This window comes from Archocentrus centrarchus, chromosome 9 (genome assembly GCF_007364275.1).
Source record: "Archocentrus centrarchus isolate MPI-CPG fArcCen1 chromosome 9, fArcCen1, whole genome shotgun sequence".
NCBI classification, from domain to species: domain Eukaryota; kingdom Metazoa; phylum Chordata; class Actinopteri; order Cichliformes; family Cichlidae; genus Archocentrus; species Archocentrus centrarchus.
This window is the reverse complement of record NC_044354.1, coordinates 3,358,907-3,385,932: the sequence shown is the minus strand read 5'-3', so window position 1 is coordinate 3,385,932 and position 27,026 is coordinate 3,358,907. Positions and strand designations below refer to the sequence as shown.

The 27,026-nt window shown below is 42.1% G+C and overlaps 1 protein-coding gene across 3 annotated transcripts; it reads right to left on the bottom strand.

Annotated features, from left to right (window-relative positions):
* Positions 1-8,056: 8,056 nt before the first annotated feature.
* scarb2a (scavenger receptor class B, member 2a) lies at positions 8,057-20,672 on the bottom strand. Of its 3 annotated transcripts, XM_030737444.1 has the most exons (14): positions 20,500-20,672; positions 20,077-20,410; positions 15,878-16,035; positions 15,559-15,706; positions 15,155-15,349; positions 14,426-14,517; positions 13,178-13,297; positions 12,678-12,856; positions 10,736-10,854; positions 9,944-10,017; positions 9,768-9,819; positions 9,526-9,678; positions 8,531-8,578; positions 8,057-8,226 (listed from the first exon to the last, which is right to left on the bottom strand). In XM_030737444.1, the coding sequence occupies exons 2-14, from the start codon at positions 20,197-20,199 to the stop codon at positions 8,095-8,097; spliced, it is 1,593 nt and encodes a 530-aa protein (XP_030593304.1). In that variant the 5' UTR covers positions 20,200-20,410; positions 20,500-20,672; the 3' UTR covers positions 8,057-8,094. The 3 variants fall into 3 exon arrangements, with proteins under 3 accessions (XP_030593304.1, XP_030593303.1, XP_030593305.1); XM_030737443.1 differs by lacking the exon at positions 20,500-20,672 and having other exon boundaries at positions 20,077-20,493; XM_030737445.1 differs by lacking the exons at positions 8,531-8,578; positions 20,500-20,672 and having other exon boundaries at positions 20,077-20,493.
* Between the last annotated feature and the right edge of the window lie 6,354 nt (positions 20,673-27,026).

Sequence of the window (27,026 nt, the reverse complement as noted above, 5' to 3'; positions counted from 1 at the left end):
CAAGATTTAACTAATGAAAATCTCTCAGTTTTATTCTAACAGGAGCCTGAACATCGCTGGGGCTGCAGGAGACTGATCAGCTACCAATAAAGAAACTGGTGCAGATCGAGGTGTTCAAGCTCATCCTAAGATCTCCTGAACAGACTGACAGCTCCATAAACTCATATAAAAAAGGCTCCTGGTGCTCAAGAAGGAGGAGGAGGAGGCCAACCATCTCACAGACAGGTGACCTGAGAGTTCTTGACCGATGATCTTTGTGCACAAGTCTGAGACCAGGAGGAGAGTCATCAACAGGAGATCTCTTTGACGTGAGGAGCGTTAGGCCTTATGCACGCTCAGTCACAGGGTCAGTGAAGAACCAGAGCACATTAGAGGGTCAAAGTTCAAGGAACTCCCAGGCAGAAAACAATTGATTTCAATGTTTTAATTTCAGTTATGCTATATTCAGTCTGACTCAACTACTATTGTAAGGCCACCCCTACAGAGGCCAGAATTTTGTGGTTTCAAGAGTATAATTTGTTTAATGTTTCCTCCAACACTAACTATTGTTTTCTTATAAATTCCCATGAGGCCTCAGGGGGACTCGCCCTGATTTCAGTTTAGACGACCAAAGATGACAAACCTGCAGTGAGCTGCATGTAAGCAACAAGCAATGGTGTTGTGAGTATGACCTGTGACCCTAAAAGTATCTATGTTTTGACTAAAGACTGACCATAACATTTTGATTTTGGTTTGTGGTGAAAATCCCACTGCAGGGGTTTTAGATTTTAAAGCATAGAATTACACAAAATGAAAAAAAAATAGTTAAAGCCTCTATTTTACTGCTGAACTAGTAACAACTGCTGATGTTGTTTTAGGTCAGGGTTTTGCATTTTTCCCTTCACAATTTAATAACTTGAGGTTTATGAAGCCAAATTTTGTCTGCCATAATTGTGCTTTTCTTTGGGTACAGACCCTTACAGAATAAATATAATTTTGAATCCAGTAGAATACTTTGAAATGATTTTGATTGTTAATCCTTCTAAGATATTTTATTTCCCCAGATTTTCATGCCAAAGGAGTCAGAATTGAACAGTAATTTTATAGACAGAGTTTTCCAAGAGCTGTTTAAAACTAGAGAACTTTAAAATGATTATTTTTAGATATTTTGAGATTCATCCCATGTTTTGTTTTTTGTTTTCTTGTGTTCTTTTTGTTCCTCTTTAGCTCACATAGAAGGTGTGTCAAATTTTAATTTAAGGATATTCATTTGCATTTTGAATTTCCTGATGAGTTTGAGACCAAAATGCAAAAGTTAACTTTACAATTGGATGAAAAAGGAGAAGCTGACACTGAGCGTGCAAAACAAAACACAAACACTTGCAATGAAGAAGCAGCTTACACACTCACTCACTCACACTCACTCACTCACACTCACCCACTCATAGACAGACAGAAGCTCATATTAGATTTTTGCTTAATCTGACATTTAACTCTAGGTGCATTAAATCAGGTTCACTTTTGGTCGATTGAATCCACTTATTTAGTAAATTAGTAAACTAGTTTTATATGAAAATTACAAGATCATTTTTCTCAGGCTGATTAACAAAATAAAAGATTTATAACTAAAAGCCAATGAATAAATACATCCTTAGAATATTTATGGGCATTTTGATGTCCTGTCTTAGTTTGTGCAAATTTAATTATTGACCCACAGACCTGCAGTTCATGGTATTTTGTTTAATTAACAGGGAGAAATTGGAACTTCTTCACTGGACTTTTTCCACAGGTGCCTGAGATCATACCTGAGACATTATGCGCCTTTAACAGGAAACTAACCAGGATGATGGCCATATGTGAACAGCTGATGTCTAAAGAGGTGCAGGAATGCACCTCCGGGGACGAGTGCTGATTACTGTGGTTTAAACATCCAGGGCTTTGGTGAATATGAGCAGGGTGTGCTGAAGGCTGAAAGAAGGCTGCATATATAATTTTTACCTGTGCACTGACCAGTGATCATTTCTTTATGTTTGCAGTAAGATTTTCATCGATTGGAACTGGATTTGATCCTGAAGGGATGCAATCCACATTTTTTAATGAATTTGAGGAAAATTATTAGATAGTGACTGTTTCATGTTACTGTTTGTCATGTGGGCCAATTTATATGCAGAATTTACTTTGGACTGATGAAATTTAAATGATAATCCACTTCACTGAACAACATTGACACATGAAAGACTAATGCTTGTTTTCTTTTTGTTTTTCAGGCCATAAGAAAGTATAGAAAGTAGGTCCATCCATTATAAATATGATATCATTAAACCCTGTCTTAATTTTATGCTAAATTCACAATCACAGTGGTATGAGATTAGTTTTCACAGGAATCCTCTTCTGGCTCTTAACATCAATACAGTCCTGGCTGACCACCCCAGGTCAGGCTGGTGAAGTTGACCTCAGAAAGGTCTGAGGTCAAAAGGGGGATTGGAGGAAGAAGTGTAAATAAGCCGCACACTAGACATATCATAAATACAACAATTTAAAGAGAAATATAGTATTAAGTAGCATATTGCAGCATTAATCTTCACAACAAGGTGAAAGTGTTGAAATAACTCTGTACAGCAGACAGAAATAAGACTGCATAGTAGAGAAACAACAAAATCACATGCTGATGATTTACTGGAAAAGAATGTGTGTTTTGGTCTGATGTTTTGTGTCTACAGGACCCAGATGAGGCCGTAACAGGCGACAGTGAAGGGCACAGAAGAAGGAACTGATAAGCTGCTACATGCTTACATATTTCAATAACTGTGTAACTGTGTCAAGTCTGTGTATAAAAGTTGAACTAATATAGAGAGTGGTGTCAGACTTGTGTGAAGCTGCACTGACTGCATCAGACAGCTCCGACAACTCTGAACCAGATTAATCTGTAAACTGTTTGAAATGGCTTTAATAAATTTAATAATTGGACTCCTTATTCCTGTTTGTTTTGTGTCCATTCCTGTTCGAGAAACGAACACGCAGAAACCTAAAGGCTTAAACAGCAGCACACACACACTCTTATTATTTAAAATTCCTTCAATTGCCACATTTCAGAACTAACAGATTTAAATTCTCATTCATTCCCACCACTATTAACTTTTTGAATTCTTTTAGGTTATTCTGTGTCCCTGGTTGTATGTTTGATTGTTGGCTGATTTGTTGATTGATTGATTGATATGTAGCAAACGCTGCTAGCTTGGAGGCATTTTTTTGTAGACCCTGAGATGGTCTTGAAGGCCAAAATATATGATGTAAATTCTCAGAAGAAGCCCCCCCCCACCAGGCTATCAGGCACAATAATAAACACAAGGCTGCTGCTGTGTACACGCGCCATGTCCTTGTGGATTTGTAGATTTGTTTTCGGTTTTGAGATGAGTGACAAACATGTAACCTCATCAGTCCTTGGGAAACATGCCTGACGTTGCAGTGTTACAGTCAAAACAGTGATGATTTAGGTTTGCAAAGGATGGGATGTTCATTAACTAGTGAGTCATTACTCCTTAGTCTGTTATGAATAAAAGAAATGTGCTTTATCAAACAGATCTGGAGCAGCAGCGCAGCGAGCTCCTGAACGCTTAGTCACAGTTATGAAGAAATTTCTTCTCAGGAACAATTTCCTCTCCTGCTGAGGATTCAGATGCAACCCAGTTTCCAAAAAGTTAGGATTCTAAGGTCTGGACTACAGGTAGGCACTTCTGTTCATTTATTTTGTTTCGATTTAAAATTGGTATTATATTTATGGTTTCATTTCATTTGTCTCTTTCTTTTTTTTGGCATTTGGAAAGCAGGTCTTCAGTGCTTCAAACTCTTTGAAACACAGACAATATGACAGATGAATGTAGCATAAGTACCTTAAAGTAAGTAAGTTAGTTCTTTAGTGTCCAGCAGGGGGCGATTCATCCAGGTGCAAAAAGACCTCCAGCTGTATAGAAGTCTATAGGACAAAAATGCCCTCTGCTCCTTTTCTGTGACATTTTCCGACACCAATGATCGAGTAGCTCAGTGGTGGCGTAGGCGACCACTTATATATGCTACGTAGCGGCTCGGGTTTGAGTCCCGGCCTATCCCTAGCCTGCCTGTGAGTCTTCCACATTATCTTCGCACTGTTTCCTGTCACTATAAATGGTAACCAATAATAGAGGTAGTTTTCCCATCTTGATCAATGAATCAAATTTTAGGAATTTGATGTTTAAGTTTGATTTAAAAATCTGTAACTCTGTCAAAGGCAAATCCAAATCACACAAACTCAAGTTTCATTGCTACATTTTAATTTATATCTCATTATCTAAAAGGCAGATGTTTAAACAAAAGACACAAGAGTGTGAACTTTGCACTTTTATTCATTTTTTTTGCAAATACACTAGAAATGTTTACAAAAGCACTGTAGAAACATCTGTGCAGTGTAAATTATCAAAAACTAAAAATTAATATTACTTTGAAATCATTTTGCACCTAACATGACAAGGGGGGGGGGATTGTCATTTTCAGCAGCAAAACAAATTAGTATATCTCAAAAGGAAATGTCTGTTAGTGACTTCAAAATAATGAAATGGGGAGGAAAACAATGGTATGGTGCTCATCCCTGAAGGAGGGCTTCATTCATCTAGATACGTTTTCTTCTACTCAGTCAAGATAATCAGCCTTCCAGTAAAAATCACTCCAGTTTGACAGAAATAGTTCATTGCTCCACAACCACAAGTTCTCATATTCATCAATGTTCCCAGTGTGGCATACTGGTCCATCTTTTATACTCAGTATAAGGGTGTAAAAAGCTGAATAATACAAAATAACTATATTACACTACAAAAAAAAAAAAAAAAAGAGGGGAAAACAAAAAAGGAAAAACAAATATTGAAATGTTCTGTAGCCCTGTGCAAAACATTCAATTTATTTTACACAGCTTTGTATTGCTTTGTCTTGTATAATACTGAGATATTTTTTCTCTGCCCACAAAGAGCATTGATCACTGTTTGCTTTGCACTGGCTGAAAATAAAAAATACCATTAAAGATTTAAAAAAAAAACAAAACTTTTATTTTTCCTCTTTTTTTTTTCTTCCCCTATTTGCCTTGATGTAAAAGGCACATACGCATGTTCACACTCACACAACACTGCTCAAATACTTTCACATAAGTTGTGGCACGAGTTTAAAGGAGGAAAAAAAAGTAGTGGTTTTGTGGCACAGTCGTTATCGCGGAGGGTAAACACGGCACCGGGGCAGATCTGAGGGGGTTATCTTTGGTCAAGCTGGAATGAGCCAATGGGCTTGAAGGACTGGACTCAAAGGTCAGTGTAGTACAGTGGAATTAGAGTGAGGGGTCGAACACATACACACGCACACACGATTCTCTGAATTAAGGTCTTTCAGGTTCAAGTCGATATATTTTTTAAAAAGGTGAACGATGACGAGCTGTGAGTTTGCACAGGGTGGTGGTCGCATGCATGCAGGTGGAATTTTTTCCCCCCCACTTAAAAAAGAAAAAAGGCCTTAAGTGAATTGATTTTACTTCAGAATGAAACTTCAACATTTGCTTCGTGGCTTAAAGTTCAAACAAAACTGATACCACTATCTGTCCACTGAGGCCTGAGCAAGGACGATGGTTAGTTTGACTCAGCACAGAAACTGGAAACAAAGGGAGAGAGCTAGACCACATATTAAAGCTGGATAGAGGAGTTTTACATGTAACCAAGCCCATTAGCATCATAAGTCTGCTGCCTGAGGTGATTTTTCTGTGCTGCAGCACCGTTAAAGCAATAACCTTGTATTGCAGCCAGTAATGATCAGGTTGCATTAACTACAGAGGGAGGAAATTATAGCAGAGGAGATTGAGTAGGCTGCAGCAACTACTGAGCACAGAAAGGAACAACTGAGGGCTTAAGTGCTCTTTGACTAGTTGGCATCTGTAGAATCAACTAACAAACAATGGATCACCATCTTGGAACCGTGGATTTAGTTTTGTCAATGCTGGAAAAACCAGACGAGCTCTTTTGTTTCCTGGCTTCATGCTGAGCTCTGCTAGCAGGCAGCCGGTTGTAGTCTGAATGGACAGATTGGCTTCTAAATTTCTACCACAAAGCAAATGTGTCTTTTCCAAACGTGCGTCAAAGTACTCTTACTCACTTCTAGATGGTGCCCAAGTGGCTCGCCCCCTTTTGAGATCCTCCAGTGAATTGTTTGCTAATAACCCCCCCCCCAAAAGATGCACGCGATATGGTCAGATTACAAAATATCTCTAGTGATAACTGCAACTGCTCTAATTCCAATAAATGACAGCAAGCTTTGGGCTTTGCTTTTGTGCTCAGGTGTCAAAGGGTTGGCACCAAAACAAGGCGTCAAGATTTAAGACTTGAGTAGGGGGATCAACCCGAAATTTTGTGTGAGCACAATATGGTAAACACCCCATATACAAATACAAGTTCATAGATTATGGCATCTTTAGCAGCAATAACAAATACAAAAGTATATCAAAAAGAAGACACTCCTTGTGCTAAAAGCACAGAGGCATGGATGTCTACTGTCCATTTACATCATCCTCCTTCAAAAGCAATACTAGCCAGGACAAACTATTGAAATGTTCTCAACATGTGGACCACTTGCATTGAAACAACCAGGACAAAACAAAACACAAAAAAAGATAAGTGAAAATATACAGGGCACAATTTCCAGGCAAAGTGCAGGGAATTTTTTCCGTGCTGAAGGTATTATGGCCTTAAATTCACTTCCTACTGGCATGTGACGAGCTGGAAGGCGTGCCAGACATTAAACGTGAAGTATAAGACAGACAGTGATTCGAGCGCCGCGTGCCGAGTTTGCCTCCGTGTCTACAGCTCCTTGGCAAACTGCAAGACTGCACAGCAGCGAGTGGTGCACGGGACTCCAGCTCTTAACGAATGGTCACGGCACGGGACAGTGTCTTTGACAGAGAAGCTGTGAATGCATTTACACAACAGGACCAAAAAAAAAAAAAAAACTGGTAGGCTTGTGTGAGGACTGGTTTTAGCAATCCAAATTGTGCTTTCTCTAATATGTAACAGTGTAGACGTGCAGGAGCAGTCGACACCAGAGCAAAGGTTAGTGTCTTTCAGCACATCAAGAAGGACTGCTTGCTGGATTTGGTCAGAGGTATTTCATCAGTTCCCCTTTACATATATGTACACGATACTGCCAGCTTATTCGAACGATGCACAAAGATAAAGAACACGCTGAACCACTGTAAGGCAGAAAACTGGTTCAAGTCTCCCTTGTAAGTTCTGAGGGTGTTAATTTTTTTTTCTTCCTTTTTTTGTTTTGAAATGTACAGTGAAACCTAAAAGTGCAACTTTCTCATCAATTTCACAGCTAACTAGTGAGGACTCAGATATAGCTGATGTCTCGTGGGGGTGGGTGGGTGCACTAATTAATTTTAGGAAAAAAAGGCAAATAGTTTGGCTCAGTCTGTTTCATGTAGAAAAGAATATACCAGCTCAGGAGCTCACTTTTGTCTGTGAGGGTTTTCTAATCTGTTGTTTTTTCCGACGAACAGGAAAGAGAAGGAATACGACAGTAACAACACCCCCACTGCTGTTCGTGTGAATGCAAAACGCTCTGCGTCTTATTAGCAGGTAAATTTTGCTCAGAAGATCATGCATCCGAGTGTTAGAGCAACACTTATGTGATCTACGGTGTTCCCTCAGAAGAATTATGGGAAAAAAAAAAAAAAAAAAAAGGCTTGTCCTGGCCAAGCCCACCCAGCCAGAGTCTTTATCTTTTAGGGCCAACCAGGACGGAAATGAGGATTAGAGAGTGGGGTTGTTGGTTGTGTTGCAGCAGGCAGTGAGGGCCATGCTCAGCAGGTAGAGAGGAGGAGGACAGACAGTCATGAGAGGGCTCAGTCAGAGGAGCAACGTCTTTGTTGACTAAACAATTACTGTGGTTTGTGTCCAACCGCTTTCCCCAACCCCCGTTGTGAAGCGAAAAGGAGCCCACTGTTTTTGCAAATCCCCCACCCGTAATAATGTAACACACCCCACCCCCCACCCACCCCCACCCCCACCCCCGGTGTCGCTTCCTCGGCCCCCTTCCTGAGGGGATCCTCGATCAACACTTCTGGGCCTCCACTGGAGACATGGCAATGTAGGAGCCGTTCTTCGCCGGCTGGTTGGCCGGCGTCTCTGACACATCGTCCGTTTTGTCGCTCACCGGAGTGTAGGCCGTGTCATCTTTCGCCGTCTGCGCGGGGAGAGAGGGCATCAGTACAAACCACAGAAATGGCACGATGTCCAGATATTAATTTATATCATAATTTGCATCAAAATATGAATAAATGCACTGAAATGTTTACACTACAATGCAAATATGCACCAGCTGTACATAAACAAAGCCACCGCATTAACTTAAAAAGAAACAATTACACTGTGAGGTGAGAACTCAACGAAAACATGTCCCATAATGATAATTAAAATGATAACAATGAGAGATGATGGATAACAAATTAAAAAGGAGAACAGAAAACAAGGCAAAACTGAAGACTTACAGCAAAAGAATGAAAAGCTTCAGTAAAATCAATACGTTTTACTTCATTCTAAAACAGAAAAGGAAAAAAGGGGGTTACAGAAAATTAAAATTAGAACACGGTTAATACAACATTTCTTCACATTGCAATTAAGCATCAACATCCTCTCTGTGCTAACATCTAAACTTGGATGCACAGGCGTATGTTCGGGAGTAGCTCTGGGCAATATTTGCTTTTGCAGAAGGGATGAGGTGCTCGGCTTGGTGCGAGCTCGACACGGGTGAATAGCTGGCCTGGCTCTGTCTCCAAATCGCTCAGATTATTCTTATTTGTGTAATCTGCATAAAAACCAGAGGAGTATCTCGTTTCAGAGATTAGCAACAGAAGCAAATATTTCCCCAAGCTATTCCTGTGACATGTAGCAGGCCTTCCTCTGCATACAGAATGAATAAACTATAATAATCTGAGAGCTGGGGGTTCAAACCAGCAGTCCCTGCACTATTAGAGCTAACAGGGGAAACATGTGCTGTGCATCGTCGTCAGGCTACTCTCGTTCAGTGAACTGCAGCTCCTACGCTACGCTCATGTCTGCTCTGGCCGACAGGAAATGTTGGACACTTTTGCTTCCTGAATTCAAACATGCACAGGCTGTTAGGAAACATTCAGCAAGGGAAAAAAAAACAAAATCATCACTTGACCCATCTGAATTGTGGAAAACTGCTCATGCTGACTTTGCTGCGCAGATATCATGCAGTGTGTTAGTTAACATGCACAAAGCTTTGGGTTAAAACCTGCAGCAGCTTGGGGTCAGTGGTGCAGGAAGCTGTTGACATGCAAGAACCAAATAGTCAAAAACCTTTAATACTAGTGTTTACTGCGACTTATGACTAATATCTACCACCAGACTATGTCTCATTTACACTGTGAGATAATGTCAGTGGGCAGCAAACACCTCACACCTGAGTAATGGCATCATTAATGTAGTTTAGTCCACGGGAGAACTCGGCGGTCTTTACCTTCTTCTGGCGGTTTCGGCAGAACAAGACGATGAGCACCAGCAGCAGGATGATGCCCAAGCCCACGATGAACACGGGGAAGTTGGACACCAGAGTCACGATGAGGAGCAGTGACCTCATCTGGGCCGCTGAGTCATCATCAATTGTCGCCGTCTAGAGTTGGGAAAGATGGAAGTATTGACTTGCGGTTCACCTGCGGTTAATCAAACAGCTTCAGCTGAACTGAAGGATTAGATCCTCACCTCATTGACGAACATGATGGGGAAAATGGTCTCGCTGATGTTCTTTGTTTTACTGGAGGGGGGGAGAAAGAGGCACGGGGAGGTCAGGGGGGGACATCTGGCTCAACATGTGGCTGAAATGTGTCAGAGTGTATGTAGCAACAGTAAAGTGGATCAGAGTTCAAAGTCTGACTTACGGAAAGCCCTGGACTCTCTTCAGAATAATGTTGAGCTGAGCTCTCTTACAGGCACGAATGGGAACTCCTGTTGTCTATAAAGAGGAGAGCAAAGAGTTTCGTTTTTTGTAAGAAAACTGGAGTCACGAGCATTAAAAAGAAGGCTGAATCATTTCACTAAAAGGGCCAGGAAAAACTAAACCATGAGGACTAAGAGTTTCACAGTGTCAGACAAATAAGAGAAGATATAAAATATATGTGAGTGGGCTGAGGTGGGATAATCAATAATCTGCTGCTTTAGTTGTTCAGTACTTTTGATAAAATGTTACCATTTCCAGATGTTTGTAAATCAGCATCTGTGCAAGTGTCTGAATACTTTTTGTATTTTTGCACGCATTTCAAATGTGTGATTGCTGATGCCTGTCTGTCCATTATTTTAAACCTTTATTTAACCAGGAAGTGAAACGCTTAACCACAGAGTCACAATACTGCTGTAAGTATGTGACTGTGTGCGTCTGTCAGCAGAAACTACAAAGAGGAGGATGGGTGGGGTCGTTCTAGTTCAAAATGAGGCATTTTAGCATCACGTGTAATTTAAAATGTGACTTGTTTGGGTTTTCTTTCTACCAATTAAAAAAAAAAAATTAAAAATACCATACATTCGTGTGTTTAAAAAAAAACAAACGAACAGAAACAAGCAGAGTGATAAACAAACAAATAATCATAATAATAATAATCATAAAGCAACCACACTAATTTGTACAGACAGATTGAAGATGTTGTGGTGCTGACAGCATTAAGTGTTCAACGTACCGGCTGCAGGTCAAGATACGTCTCGTGCTCCTCCTTGTTGGGATTAAGGCCATCGATGGCATTGATGTACTCAGGGTCAGCTTGATAAAAGTGTGGGAAGGACACCACAATGGGAGCGCCTTGAGGAACACAAGTCAGACAAAAAACATGATTGAGTCATATTTCTATCTTAAGATACTCAAACAAGGGTCAAAAACAGATAAAAGTCGTAAGGTGAGATAAGAGCTCGCGTTTTACGCTGTGTAAACGTGCAGCCGTGTCTGTAAATGATAAAAAAAGATGATGGCTAATGCACGTGTGTTTCAGGTTTTATTGAGCGTCGGTAATGATTGACTGAGACAGCAAAGCAGAGAGCATTACCTTTCCTTTAAATAGGAAAACTTATGTGATCAGTCTGTGGGCAGAGCAGACATCACTGCTAAAAGTTGCTCCCCAAATTCAAAAAGAGCACTTTAACAAACAGAAACGTCGGGATGTGAAAAGTTCTCCGTCATCGGAGTCAAATATAAACTCTCCTTTTGATTCAGACAATAAAAACAAGCCTGGGCTTGTTTCTTTTTAGGGTTTTTAGGGCTGCAGTGGGAACTTAAATCAAACACTCGAGACTGCGCTACAGGAGTGACTTTATACTAGAGCTGCAAATAACTAAAACTATGCTTTACTTTACCCGGTCAACCATTAGAAAGCCCCCTCAGTCCTTAACATCACTCTGTAAGGCCGTACTCAGATTACCGTCCGCTGTACTTTTTTGTTTTTTGTTTGTTTTTTTTTTGGTGTATTAAAGTTTTAGAAAATCTTGAGCACAGAAGATTTCGGCACATCAAATCCAAACCACATTTAGATGTGGTTTGAGATGCAACATCTTCCTCCTCTTGTCTCAGACGGGATGCTCTGTTGGATAAAATGTGGACTCAATAGAGACGGAGGTGCTGTGCAGACCACACGCTGCTACTAGCAGAACTCTAAGGAGTACAACTAGGAGAAAAACTCTCTGTAGGCCCTTCGGGAGCGAGAAGCAGCCACCATGCAGACAGGTTGGTGACGTCCAGACGCACAAATCCAATCTGAACACAGTCTGTGCGGAAGATCCAATCTGATAATCTCATTTCACTGAATCCTAAACAAATTTTCTCTTATTTTATTTGTTTATTTAACCTTTTTAAAACTGCCGTTTCTAAAACACACACACACACACACACACACACACACAAAAATTAAAAAAAAGAGGGGCGGGGGTGTTAGAAGAAGCGGCGCTGTTACAGAGGATAATGCTTTTCCTGTGGTTACAGCAGGATGACACCACTTTGTTTATGACAGCAGGGCTTGATACCAATTGGCTGCCTGTGAAGCATCACATCAGTATTTCCTTTACATTTGAACTGCAGGAAGTGATGCAGACAGCCAATCAGGTTTGATTATGATTCATTTAATCAGCACCAGCCTTATATAAAAACCATAAGACGCATCTCCCATTTAGGAATCTTATAATGTGTTTTGTCCCCACTGAAATTTAATAAAAATTGTAACAGTGATTAATTATATGAACTGTGAAAACAAACTGGAGAGTTCAGGGGTTACGGTAGCATATCTTTGAGTAATACGACGTCTTCGTTTCAAGCCCAGTGGAGATCGCCTTATCAGGACTATCACACTCCACTCAATGACCACCATAAACTACTTGAATAACCTCCGCTCTCAGTCAGCACGGTTAATTATTGAACCAGAACATTGAGTAAAATCTGGCATGCTCAAATAGTGGGAATGTCAGATAGCAGCCAGGGGACAGGGTGGCTGACTGAAAGGACATTTTTGGGGGGGTAGAAAGTGTGTCATGGGGCCAGTGTGTGACCAAAGGGGAGTGGGTGACAGTGGGTAACCAGGTCAAGCTCTGCAGTAACTGAGGAAGGGAGAGGTTGATGGTGGGATTGGGCGGTGCTCCTACCTTCTCGACAAACGCTGACTTTAAGCACCCCGGTGCCGAGACAGTCTCCAGCTGGCACACAGAAGCCCTCGTTGGTGGGGTTGTTTTTGGGGCTCATGAGGACATCACTAGGGGGTGCAAAGCGGTAAGCTTGGATCCCTTTCACCTCCACGTCTTTGACGTAGGCTAAATGAATAGACCTGAGGAGAGACACAAAGAGCTCAGTACTTAAGAAGGAGATTACTGTTATCTTTATAAATCTTCTAAAAAGCCAACTAAGAATGATAGCGGTCATTTCCTGTGCTATCCAGGCATGTCCGCGTCAAACTCCCTCCACACGTGTTTCCACCGGACGCCTTCTCACAAGTTGTAACATCTTGCGTCCTTATCAGCATATTTGTAAGCACACGGTGTGCGACTCAGTCGGAATTTCCTGTCATTAACCTCGGCTGAAGTTCTTGTCCTCGCCCTGCTGGGCGGTTTGACTGTAAACAAATTTAAAGCCATGTCAGCGCACACACCTGCAGAGATCTGCGGCGAAGATGTAGAGCAGCTCGTTCCTGTTTATGAGCGGGTGGAAGACCGCGCCATCGGTGCCGTTGATCATGTTGCTCTGATTGGATGACCACCACGACATTTTCCTATCGATCAAAAAGAACTAGATATTAATAATGAAAGCAAGCTTTACTCAAGCACTGGTACAACTCTGAGGTACATCTGCTTTCTAGAATTCAGAACAGATATTGCAGATTGTAAAAAAACAAAATGTTACTAGTTTCTAGTTCATTTCACAGATGACCACTTTCTCAGTTAACATATTCACATACAGAAAATGTCCATTTGAGTTTCTTAAAATGTGCCGTTTTGTCTGAAATCCTGTTCGCCTTCATAACGGACAAAAAAACTCCCACTTTTCAGGAGCTGAAACAACCAAGTGTTTAGTTGTTGACTGAGAAATGACAAAAAATATATAATAATTAACAGTACAAATTTAGCTGGTAGTTCCATAGAAAAAAAAAAAAAAGGAAAAGCAGATACTACAGAAATTATACTCATTTGTAGTTCTTAACCTTTTTTTCCTTCCACCATTCATGATCTTATAACCCCTCAGATTTATCTTGTGACCCTTTCTCAACCTTCACCAGCTACAAGAGCACAATGATTACTTAAACACAGAGAGCAGAGAAAAGCATCATAAAGCTGTGACATCAGTCGCAGCTGCTTTTCTTTGGACATTATGTTTTTGGCATTTTGCCTGACTCGCATTTACAGTCTTATACAGAAAGGCAGTGAATGTGAATAGAAAGCAGAAGGTCTGTTGAGCTGAGAATCAAATTGCTGATTGCATTTACATCCATCCCACCACAGGGTCACCACAACAGCAGCCATTTTTGAACAGATGGAGGACTTTCGGTACGGTTGGGCTGTTTAAACCGAGTATTTCTGCACTGTTGCTGGAACCTTTGCACAGAGGTCAACAGGTTTTCCAGCACACACAGTACTTTAAAACACACATTCAAAGTGCAAAGTTGATTTGGATATCCAAACATCTATTTTGCAACCCCTCTCCACCTAAAGCCAGAGAACAAAGACTTTCCCCTCTGGACTTTCAGATGCAAATTGCATAACAAAGTAAATGTGAATATCAGCGAGGGGAAGGAAGTGCAAGCCATTTGCTGAGTAGAAAGTGTTTCCTGCCATTCAAGAACGCAAGAAAAATAAAACAGTTTATATGAAGACAATTGAAACTGCCAAGTATGAGTTTTTACCTCAGGCCGTTCCACGTGTCAATCTTCCCATAATCCAAGTAGTTCTGCTCACCGGTGTGGAACACAAACTCTCCTTCATGGGTGCCGTTTTTCTGTAGGACACAATGAAACACGCAGTTCAGTGAAAGCTGCTGTGACAGAAAACAGAGCAGGATACAGCAGGAAGTGTGTTTACTAAAGGCATTATGGGAAAAAAAAAAAAAAAAAATACCGCTTTGTATTTATTCTTAGTGCAAGCATAAGTAACCGAGTGAAGATACCTAAAGGAAAAAGTAAGGACGAGTGGACACAGGGAATTCCTCATTTACATTTTTAAATAAAAATTGTTTTCTCAATACAGAAGCAAAAGTGTCCAATTTTGTTTTCTACAGTTTGTTACAGTTTAATTCCTTATTTTGAGCAACAAACTGATCAGAAGCCATTTCAATAGCATTGAGACCAAATTTAAAATAAAATAAAAAATTTTTTTTTTAACTAATTAAGGAACTAAATTCTCTTCAAGTCACCCGAAACGCTGCACTCAGGATCAGGTGGTTGCGTCGTTGCTAAGCTGCAAACACTGCTCCATAAACAGGAAGTATAAGCACCGTCCATCAGCATGTAGACATTCTGAATTTTCTTACATGATGTCACCACAAACCTCCGCTTGTTTCTCTTCTGCAAAAATAACCCCTAACAACACAGAAGAAACAACAAAGTGACTAAAACTTCACGTGCGACAAAGCTTACCTTCCACATCAGCCCAAAATATTCGTCCACCTCAGGCTTCATGGAGTGGATCTTTGTGAGAAGAGGGTCTTTAAAGCCCCACAGAACCTCGTGCACGGTGCGGGTCATGAACATTTCAATGCCCAAGCTGTTCATGTACATGGAAACAAAAGTTCGCAGGAAGAAGGAGTAGGAGTTCAGCTCGTTCATCACCGCCTGAGGAAGACGGATGAAGAGAGAACAATTCCACAGTCAGACTGGAGGCAAAAGGCGGGAATTCTCCCATGGCATGCAGTGGAAAAGATCACATCGTTTTCTTGGCCTGATTTTCAAGAAATGAAAATGCTACACTAAAAGTTTTGGGAACATGCGCGTGAATGTCGCATGAACTTTGTGCTTCTAGTCGCAGAAATGCAATAACTTACCACATACGGGATGTTGACAGTCCTGATGATGTCAACCTGGGGGTCTCCAGCAGACTTCTCAGGCACAAAGACAAAAGATTTGGGGTTCAAGGCGTAAACCTTGGTGCCATTCTCCAAAAAAGTTACATTTTCCCGTGGCCTGTATTCCCTGGTGTGGACAGGACATTTATCAGTTAGCCCAGATTTCTTTTGTTTAGACTTCACACATCAAAATAATTCCAGATGGTTTTCCTTAAACAGGGATTTTAGAAACATGGCTTAAATGTTCCGCACTTTCCTTTTCCATCATTACAGACATATTTAAAGCATTCAAACTAACCTGTAAGTATAAGGTCCAATCTGTTTAACAGACGCCTTCCCACCTGCCAAGAACACCTCTGGATTGGTCACATTGAAGAAGTAATACTCCATATAAACAGGTGGAGGTGGATTCTTCCATGACTCGAACACTTGGCTCTTCTCTGTTAAAGTAATTTCCTGTCAACAAAAGAAGAAAAATATGAGATTTTTACTGAGCACTTTGGTTTTGGGGCATCTGAAAGAACACATGGTGCTTTTCAGCACGAATCTGGTGCCGGGCCAAGACCCAAAAATCCGGAGGGAAGCCGAGAAAGTCCTTCACAGCTGAAAAACCATTGGACAGCCAGCCAATCTTAGCAAAAAAAAAAATGCACAAACAGTCTTCAACTTCAGCAACCCTGGGCAAGAATCTGACCGCGGGCTTTCAGATTGGTACTCGCATACTGGAATGATAAAACGTGGCACTCAGCGGCGTTAGCCGTCACACTGCTCGCAGGATGTCAGGTGAGACTTTTAGCCAGAAGATACAAAAGCAAAATGACCACAAAATGCTGAAAATGGTTTCCCTGAGTTATGTCCCCTGACGCTCTGGCTGAGATCATGTGGAGAAACACCTGAAAAATCACTCTTATGTAAACAGTATGCAAGCCCCCCCCCCGCCATCTCATTCCTCCAGTGTTTTTAAACTAAGTGTGAAGAAATAACCCACTTCCTGCGGTATATTTCATTCCTGAAACGATCCGTCGGCCGAGTACAGAGAGGTGCACTCGAGAGCTCCTACACGTCGCCCTCTGCGGCTTCTCGCTGCACTTAATGGTGCAAAACTATAGCTTAAAGTGCAGCTGGCACTTCCTGTTTGGGTTAACATCTTGTTTTGCTTAAAATAATTGTTTTCTGTGTTTTGTTGCACCAGTTCCACCTTTTCTTTTTCTTAATAAAATCAGATATCAAAGAGGTTAGCCAAAATATCCACTTTGATGAGATGGGACAACTGATTAAAGGGGGGGGTGTAAGATTGAAGTAAACTACAGCTGAGTGAAAAAGACTAATTTGGCTGATTTGGTGTTGATGTGGTTGGAGATTTTACCCTTTTAATCTTCTGTTCATGCCCGACTACAACCGAATCTGCACATTTATCCAAATATTCGTTATCCTTTTAATTAAACAAGCACTTAGACAAATAATTGTAGCACTAGATGGGGGTAAACACCTTTGTGCCCATGCATTTCCATTCTTCAATATCCCAGAATCACTGATCATTGCTTAGTCAATTTCAGATGTGACCTGTCAATCACGTTAAAGGGCTCAATAATGACTTTCAGTCTGATGTCGCAGGTAGGTGACGATCCAATATGAGGAAGGACAGAACTTGAGGTGCTTAAGAAGTTTAATACTCCTGAGTTTTGAAGATTCTGTTTTTTAATTAAAGCTCTAATGAAGCCACACAATGTGGAAAAGTAAATGACCACTATTAAAAAAAAAAAAAAAAGTGTCAGTGCACTGAAGAACAAGCAGAAATGACCAAATTTGTTCCCTTTTAGAAGAAAATGTGTCACTTTCGAAACAGATTTCAGTCACGTCGGGCTTTTCCTACGAGGCACTGTGCATGACTTTAGCCCGCATGGATCCCTGTGTTTGCCAGACCTTGAACAAAGGTCTTTGGAAAGGCCTTCACAAAGTTGTATTAACATTATTTATCTCTCAGAAACACCTTGTACAAAAATAAAAAAACAGACAGCTGAAGGACAAAGCAGAGAGGTTTGTCGGTGCGTTTATTCACTCGTAGAAAAACCTAAATGAGCTGGGCCCTTGCCAAACAACTTAAGGCACAGCTTAGGTGTGGTGTCACGAGATCCTGCTTTGATCAGCAAAAAAAAAAAAAAAAAAAAAAACACATTAGAAGCACAGCAAAAAGAAAAGCTTTTGTTGCATTCGTGCCTCTGCGGCGCTGAAGGTTTCACATTCAAACATGTTGAGTTTTACCAGCATGACCTTGTTCGTGGAAGCTTTTATGCTACAGTGAAAACACCACTGAGAGGAGTGGCGTGAGTGGGTGTGCTCTCCTTTTCAGTTTCGTCATCTGAGCTGAACAACTTGGGATCGGCCAAGCCCGGAACAACAGCGAGGAATTAGGAGAGATTGCTCCTTAACAAAAATCGTGCCCCTGGGGGCAAGAAGTCTGTCAGATTCCCCACATGACTTTTATGCCGCCTCCGCCTCCACACCCACCTCAGAGCTTGTACCTGGAGGCAGCTCAGACTTGCCCCAAACATCCTGGCTGCATCTTATTACAGAGAGCCACATTCAAAGTCAGATTAGATAGACTTTTTTTGGAGTTGGTTCAGCGTGTCCGAGCCAACCTAATTCAACGGGAAGACTGTGGTGAAAGAGGATTAGCTATGCTGTCATTTCATGTAATCACCAGCCACATCAGAATTAGGTCCCCTGTTGATGAACTTTAACCAACTCTCTTAATTTGGGTCCCCTGGAATGGTGCCGTGACTGGGAATGAGAGAAAAATGCGACCCCGACCTAAATTTAACCCCAGGAGGGGGAAACCGTGTTAGCGAGGCAGCTGTTTTTGAGCCACCAACTTGGACAAACAGAGCTGAGTGTTCCTGCTGAGCCCCCCCCTCTTCTTCTTCTTCTTAGCAGGAAGATGCAACTTTGTGAAGCAGTAAAGAAAAAGCACAGAGATGTTTCATAGTACTGATAATGATTTGCACAGAGCATTCAACACAATTCATGTCAGTAAGAGGAATGTGAGGTATTTTAAAAGGGCAGAGAGCAGCGAGATGGTCTGCAGGACGTGAGAGGGCGTCAGCTGCCATGACCCCCACACCATCACCCCATCCGTGCCCTAAACTACAATAAAAAGCAGACTGACCCACCCTTAATGCCCCACCAGTCAGCAGGGATGAAGACACATAAAGTCCAGTAGTGAACGCATGCTTTTAAAGTAGAAGCATTTCTAAATGAATTCAAAAGGTAAATGTTTAGCCTGATTCGTTTCTTATGGCAGCACTACTTTGTTGTTTCAATCGTTACACAAAGATGAACATCGCACTGAAATTAAGCTTGCATGCTGAATAATTTGTCCCCAGATAAATCACGCTCTGATCTGAGACACAGTGAAGACTCAAAAATAGATCAGCACTGCAAAATTGGAAACATTTGCGGGCTGGACTGCATACAAGTGCTTTTTCAGGACTCACTCCGCTGTGGCACCAATTACATTTGGCCAGCCATGAGGATTTATCAATCAAATCGATGCAGATTTGACCGGTTTGATTTTCAGAAAGAGCGCTGACTCCCACACCAGCACAGCCTGAAACAGATCCATCATTCAGAGTTCAGGACTCCCAGTCTCTCCAGTGCACTCACCCGACTCCCTTCCCCCCTATAAACCTCCAGACCTGCAGACTCCCCACCCACCCACCCGCCCAAAATCAGATTTCTTCTACTACTACTACCCCCGCCACCACCACCATCATAATCATCATCAGCGGTGACACCCCCCCCCCCCCAAAAAAAAAACATAAAAAAAAGACAGTACACAGTGCCTCTATGAGCAAAAATGTGCCACCAGGTCACTGCCTAGTACTGGAAAGGTTATGAAATGCTATGGAGGACATATCCATACCCCCCCCCCCCCCCTTTTTTTTTTACCCCAAAAGTCAGCTCCATTTGATAAAGAGCTCGAATCCAGTGGGGGCAGATGTTTGAGATGAAACACTGTAAAATGGGCTAAGGTTATGACACTCACCTCATCATAATTCCCCCATCACTGTGGGAGTTACAGGGGATTTCTACCCACAGCGCAGCGCCGTTACGCGGTCTTGGACACAAACCGAAAGAGGTAAAATCATCTGTCTTAATTCCAGCCTTAACCCAGAAGAAATAAATGAATGAATATATAAAACCGCGAAGCCGCACAGCCCTGGACGGCGCATAAATCTCGGAGCCTGCGGATTTGAGAAGGTGGGGAGGCTTTGGGGTCATCCCGCTGCGCTGAATGTGCAGAATGCAGCAAAACGGCCCACAATAACGCGAACAGTTAAATTAATACATTTTACTCGGTCGTGTGACCCTGAATGTGCCATCGCAGGTGAGATGCTGTGGGCACATGATTGGCCACTGCAGACGAAACGCTGCGAAACGTTTGAACCTCTCAAGCGTGACATATGAAAAGAGTCATAAATGACGGGAACAGCTTACCTTTTTTAAGCGGCTGTGGATCATTGTTTGGAAGACTTGAGCCACGACCAGGGCGATTCCCACTATCAGGAGGTGAGCGCAGACGATGCCGGTGGCGTAAATGGCACAGGATCTCCGAGTCATGCTGCCGGGTGGGCTTCGCTGTCCTCTTGGTACACGGAAAAAACTTTAACTGAAGTCGACGGCACCCTCCAAAAAAAAAAAAAATACCCTTCAACTAAAGACAGCGACGTGGAGGTGTGGGACGGCGTAACCCCGGATCCGCAGTCTCCTGAGCAGCAGCTGGAGTTTAAACTTCTCTCTTAAGGACTCCGGCGTGGACTCCACGATCAGGCTGAGGCGGGAGGGGGGGAAGAGAAAATGAGTATCAAAAAATGTTGGCACTTCTTTATAAAAATACCCGATAATACTTAAACCTGGCACCTAAAGAGAGAAAGGACTGAGCTGCTCGGAGGCGGTGGTGAAATGAAACGGCAGCTCTCGGTACGCCGGGACGCAGAAAAAGAGCTGACCTCCTCCTCCCCTTCCTCTACGCATCAATGTACACGGGCGAAGCGTTTGGGGAGGCTGCATGGGCGGTGGGCGTGTGCAAAGAAAAAAAAAAAAAAAAAAACGGCAGCGATGATGTTTTTCTTGCATAGCTGAAAAAAAAAACCCAAACAAAAACAAAACAAACATATATAAATATAAAGCATCTACACAAGAAAAACAGCCCATAATAGCTTCAATATACTTTCATATATAATTCGCTTTGTTTGCTTTTGTTGTAGCTAAACAACCCCAGAAAGCTTTCATTTCAGTATTTCAGTTAATACTGGGCCCTTAGGTCGCAGGCACATGTAAGCAGGCAGTAGCACACACACAGTTATGAATGAGACGGCAGCAGAGCGCGCGCCCACATGTAGTGTGACACCTGGTGACTTTTTAATACGCTTACTGGGACTGAGCTGCACTGCACAGACTGAGGGTAACATTCCGTTGAAGAGGAATAAAAGCACCTTCAGCCTTCTTCTCTACACATCAGATCGACTGTGCAGACGGATGAGAACCGTTACCTTTTATACGGAAACCGCTAGCTCGCCTCATCTTACCTCCTTAAATACTCACCGCGTGGACATGAATAATTTTCCATTCAAGCGACCAACGATCGTTGACGTGAGCGCTTTGTCCGACCAGCAGGCGCTCTCATTGGTTATCGTCCTCCCGGACCACCGTCTCGAGACCACCCCCTCGGGGAGCTGATTGGTCAGACGCTGGTGAGTACGATGTTGAATTCATCGACTGATTTCGGGGCGGGGCTTCTATAAAGGGGGAACCGGATGATGCGACGCTCTCCGCCGGGAGAAAAATTGTTTCTTAGCGGCTTCCGAGGACACCGCTGAACCCGCACAGGATGCTCTGAAAAACAAGAAGAATGTGGAAGATTTGTGGCCTGTTTTACACAGATTTATCACGAGCCAAAGGACCATTTAATACCGACAGACATGTAACATTTTAGGTCCAAGTTGATTGAATTTAATTGATGTTTTTTCCTTCCTTTAACTACACGAGAAGCACCCATGATTTACCTTTACAGAGGATGTAAGGAAATGCACAGCTGTATTTAAAAACAAACACTATGCCCTGTATGGCCTACTCACATCCAGATGTGGAAGCCCTGGTATTATACTCCCCGGGGCACCGAAATAGATCAGCATATTTGTGTCCTTGGGAAAGTGTCTGAGCAGGACCTTCCTGGATTCATATTGTTTTTGTCTGAGGTACTCTTTGGATGGGATATATATAGGTTTAAAAACAAACAATTAAAATGCCTTTATGCTGGCATGCAATCCTTTGTCAGGTTTAACTTCCTGAGGAAACATCAGATTTTTTTTCTTTTTTTTTTTCTTTTTTTTAGATTAAACATGACCACACCAGGACAATACCTTCAAATTTTAAAATGGGTGTCCTCTTTGTTTTTTAGTGTCTCTGTGTAGTTTACCCAACTGTAGTTATTTTTTTTAAATGGGTGTGTAAAACCAAAAATTTAATCCAAAATAGTTCACACACCCAATATTTCCTGATAATAACTCCACACGGGCAAGTTTCAGCATAAAGATGATGTCATTTCTTCCTATCTTTCGGCCTCCGCCTTGATGTGCAATAGATTATTGCACATTTAGCGAATGTGCAGGCCCCCATCGTGTTTTGCACTCGATTTTCTTGCTCTTACCAGTTAAAACGTTAGACTGGGATTCACTGTGCTACTTTGAGAAGTTGTCGGGGTATGCTTTCTTACTATTTATCAAACACACTGTTTACACTGTGATCACCCTCATGCATGTCAAGTGTAATGTCACACCCTTTTCTCGGAACAGAAATGCAATGCGACCGTGACACTTCTGCTTACGTGTGCAGACATCCAAACAGGATGATGGAGTAACTTTTCATCAAAGTCCCTGAAGGCCTATTTTTACATTTACTGTAATTTCACAGGAGAGAGTTTCAGGCCCTCGCACTGATTTTGGGTATGCAGAAATTACACCAATTACATTTTCTTTTCTTAACATTTTGTTCAGAATATGAGGACATTGCTGGCCCTGAAAAATGATCAAAGACATTAACTTTGCAAATGCACTTGAATCGCTTGGGTCAGTGTTTTACATCCTCGGCCTGCTGTCCTGTGGGTTTCATAGGCCTCTGCTCATATAAACATTGATTCCTGTTCAAAGTATGAATTAGTCCTGGAAGCAGTAGCAACAGCAGTAAACAGGGAGGCTTTTGCAAACATAGCATCAGGAAAAAGTTGACAAATCTCAGTTTAAACATACTAAAGTTTCAGCCATGTGGTCTGAATGCTCTGATGAAGAACACAACACTGAAGTGTTTGCATCTTTGCTGATATGACCAGATGAAACTGGTGAAATTGAGATTCTCCAGAGTTTCTGCTGTTTACCTTTGGGTATTTTACAGCAGAAACACAACAGTGATACTTTGTTCACTCGTACCATCACTAGTATGTGTGTGAATGGAGTCGTAGCCTGGGTACGCACCTGGAAAATGAACTTGACCGCAAACCGGTGAGGAGCTTTACATGCTCCTCACCAGTTCTCAGAATGGACATTGTGAAAGTGCTAGTAGAGTCTGTATGATGTGATGCAGTCAGAAAAGGTCAGAGATGACATTTCTTTAGTATGAGCCTGAAAGTGGACACTGGGAACCGTGAGCCACCAGCATCCTTATTTACAGGCAACACCAGCCGTAGAGAAGCTGCCAGCGCAGAGACCAGGTTACCCATTGAAAAGAAAAGCCTGGCTAAACCTGCCTCTGCATCTCAGCTCAATCAGCCATTCACAAATTCATCCCAGTGCAGTGAATCTGAATCACCAATGTGAAAGTGATTCAATCTCCCGAGTAATCTGTTTAATATTGATTAGATGTTATTTGAGGTTTGGTTGGCAGTCAACAGGTTAGGATTCATCCTGCTGTAAAATGCTGTCTGTGCAGTACCGGACAGCCTGAAAGGTGAGCACGGTCATGCAGTGGCCTCTTTCATAATCCATTCATAAATAAATCAGGACAAAAGGGTACAGGTTTTTCTTAGGAAGTGATATACATCACATCGTTTGATGTTTGTTACTGGAAGGAACTGAGTGGACCGGACTCTCACCATTAATGAAATTGAGTGTTACCTCATTGTGCTGAGCCTTATGGCGATCCCAGAGGATGGGGGCTACAGGAGGGGGGCGGCATCTGTTCAAACAAGCGGGGTAAAAAATGCTAAAGAAAATCATCAGGGGGGAAGGATAACAAGTAATGCAGCAACATTGTTTCTGCCAGAAAGAAAGGGTGGGAGGGTGAAGCGGGGTAAAACAGTCCAACCTTTGTAAAGGTCTCTTTTTATGTTTGGTCAGCAGAGCGACACTGATGTCTTTTTTTTCTTTTCTTTTTTTTTTTTGCTGGACTTGTTGGAGGCAGAAGACCGCCAGCTTTGAAAGTCTACACAAATTTTTTTATGCAAAATATTTCTGCGTACAGCATCAAAAAAAGGGGCTCACGGTGCGAGAAAGGCAACCATTTATACATACCCCAACAAGAAGGCTCTTATCCCCAGGGTGAATTATTTCAGACAAGTTTTTCAAACTAGTGTCTGTTGTCCACATAAATCATTCATTGTGTTCTGACCCCCCCACCCAAAAAAAAAGCTGCACCAATAGCTTTTGGTTTGCACTTTGAAGACATGGCTAAAGTTCAATTATGGTTCAACAGCAAGCACTTTTATTCGGACACAAATGGCCATTCATGACTCTGGAAAGGAAAGCGATCTGTGAATGTTTCATGAGCTCTGCACAGTCAGCTCCGTCCGCGATTACACGGTGAAACTGGACTTCACTTCAGATTGTTCCCTAGGAGCAATTTCAGGTCACCAACCTCACACACCCAACAATTACAGTGAGTCAGTCGTTTTAGAGTCAGTCGCTCGCTGGCCCCTGTTTAGTCCCACTTGGTGAACAGAAAGTTGTTATCAAGTGTAGTTTGATTGCAGGCATGGGCACCACTGAAGAGCAAATCCTGTTTGATATTTGACGAGAGCACTCACTATGACCTTTGCAAAGGCCAAATGCAAACATAACTTGATAAATAAGGTGTTGGATAGCACATGCGGTATGCAAACAATGATTCATGTCTTTAAACTAAAATTAATTTTCACTGCATTCATCAGCGGCACTGCACAAATAATACAGCTAACGCCCCCACAGCTTCACAAAAGTACTTGCAGGTTATATCTCGCATCAACAGGAACAAAGTGGGGTGTCTGAACTGAATGGGAAACTAAAAGTGACCTAAAAGCCAACATCAGCACACCAACATGCTCATAAACTGTGTGCTAACACGCTGATGTTTTCTGTGTTCACTCTGTTAGTTATTTGCTAATTAGCAGTAAAACTGAAGCTGTGGGGGCCTGTGACAATCTGGCAATGTGTCCAGGATTTGCCCCACCTCTCGCCACCCTGAATTTGATAAGCAGTTAAGATAACAGGAGGAATGAAGCTGAAGGGAGTGCCATCAGTTATTCTGCAGATTATAATGCATTGGAAAACAAAATGGAAATCTGACCTGATGATTGAGCTTCATGAAGTCAGAGGAGCGCTAAAGATATTACAATTGATCATGTAATGCATTTAGTAGTTGTCAATATATTGTACTCAAAACAACAAATCCTACTGGGGAAATGAGGGGATTACCAAAATGATCAGGCTTCATGCTGTGGGAACCATGAATGTAAACTTTACAGGATTACATTTTTGGGATATTTCAGGCTAGCGTACACTGAAATGTTTTGAATTCCTATCAGAAGATGGAGTCTATGGGGCGTTGGCGTGGCCCAGTGGTTGAGCAGGCGACCATATTCATATGACGCTATGCGGGTGGCACAGGTTTGAGTCCTGACCTGCTGCCTATTTCCCACGTGTCTTCCTCTGCATCTCATCTGCATCCCTGTAAAAACCATAAGTGAATTGTTACAAACTAATATACAACACCATGGTCTGGCAACAATGTACTTTTTGTAGATTAAAAACGTGAACCCCAACCACATTCCATCATCTGTCCTCCTATTCTGCACCTCCCTCCTTAAATCTAAACAACAGAAACAACATTAACTCTTTCTGTAAATACTGCTCGACATAAGCTGACATGGGGCTGCGCCACGGTGGAGCCTGGTACTGAACATTAAGTCATGAAACCAGTGAGGCAGAGACAGCCTTTGTAAGGCCGGGGCCATGATAAACAGGCGTAGTTGTCGGCGTAGGGGCTTGCGAGGAGTGGCAGGCCTTTTCACTGGAGGTGATTAATGCAAACAGAGACATAAAGTACTATGGGAAGAAGACTGAACACTACATTATTTAATCCATTCCTTGTTCTCCTTGTGCAGAATCCCAGTGAGTGAAACTGTGTTGTAGCAGACAAAAGAAATGTTAGGTAACAGGAGAAATCCAATATGTGCTGAAGAAGCAAAGCACCAAGATCAGAGACAATGTCCTGTACTGCAGTGATGGAAAGCGCACAATTTTGAAGTATTTTAAGTGCTTTCTGCAACTTAATACTCCCACTCTACCATGTTTCAGAGTGAAATATTGTTCAACACATACCTAGTAGTTCCTAAATATTTGTACTGGCTAATTTAAAGCCTTTAGCAGTCCCAACAAAGACTCACCTACATTCATACTTCACATAAGATGTTAAGTTTACAGAAATATCCCACAACAGCAGCAAAGGTTAGAGAAAGGACAATACGACTACAACTTTCTCAAGCAGAACTTCCAACCTCAAACATCCATCATGTGATGATTAAGCAGGTGTGTTTTGATTCTCTGGAGAGGGCCACACCATCAGACTGAAAACCACAGGATTAGCTCCACCTTCACAAATGACCGCAGTAAAATCCCGCTCACAGTGCAAATGAATGCAGTTTAAACTGTAATGCAGGTTCTTTGACTTTACCAGGTAGTGCACCCTAAGATTGGTGTGTGAATATGTGTTCTCATGGTATGATCTGCTGGTTCATTTACTCGGCTCAGGTTAAGTGATGCACCGGCCGCAGCATTTCTTTGCCTGTCTGGGTGTGGCTAATTTCCCACCATTCAGCTTAATGTGTTTTGTTAACAGGAGCAGCGACTCTTTGTTCCAGGGCAGTGTTAATTTAAGAATTCAAGGTGGCGCTGCTCTCACACTACATCACAATGGCAGAAAAATAATCTTGCTGATCTCCACAACATATTGTGAAAACATCTGAAGTCTTCACCTGATTTAAACTTATTTTGAGTTGACCCGGCTTAGTCCCGCGGTCTCCGGGCTTCAGAGGAGAGTTACGCAACAATGTATGCATTGTGCTTTAGGGATAGTCTGACAAATCCAGCCCATGATTTGTTTCACTCAGTAAAAGTTGCAGGACTTTGTGTGAACAGGGA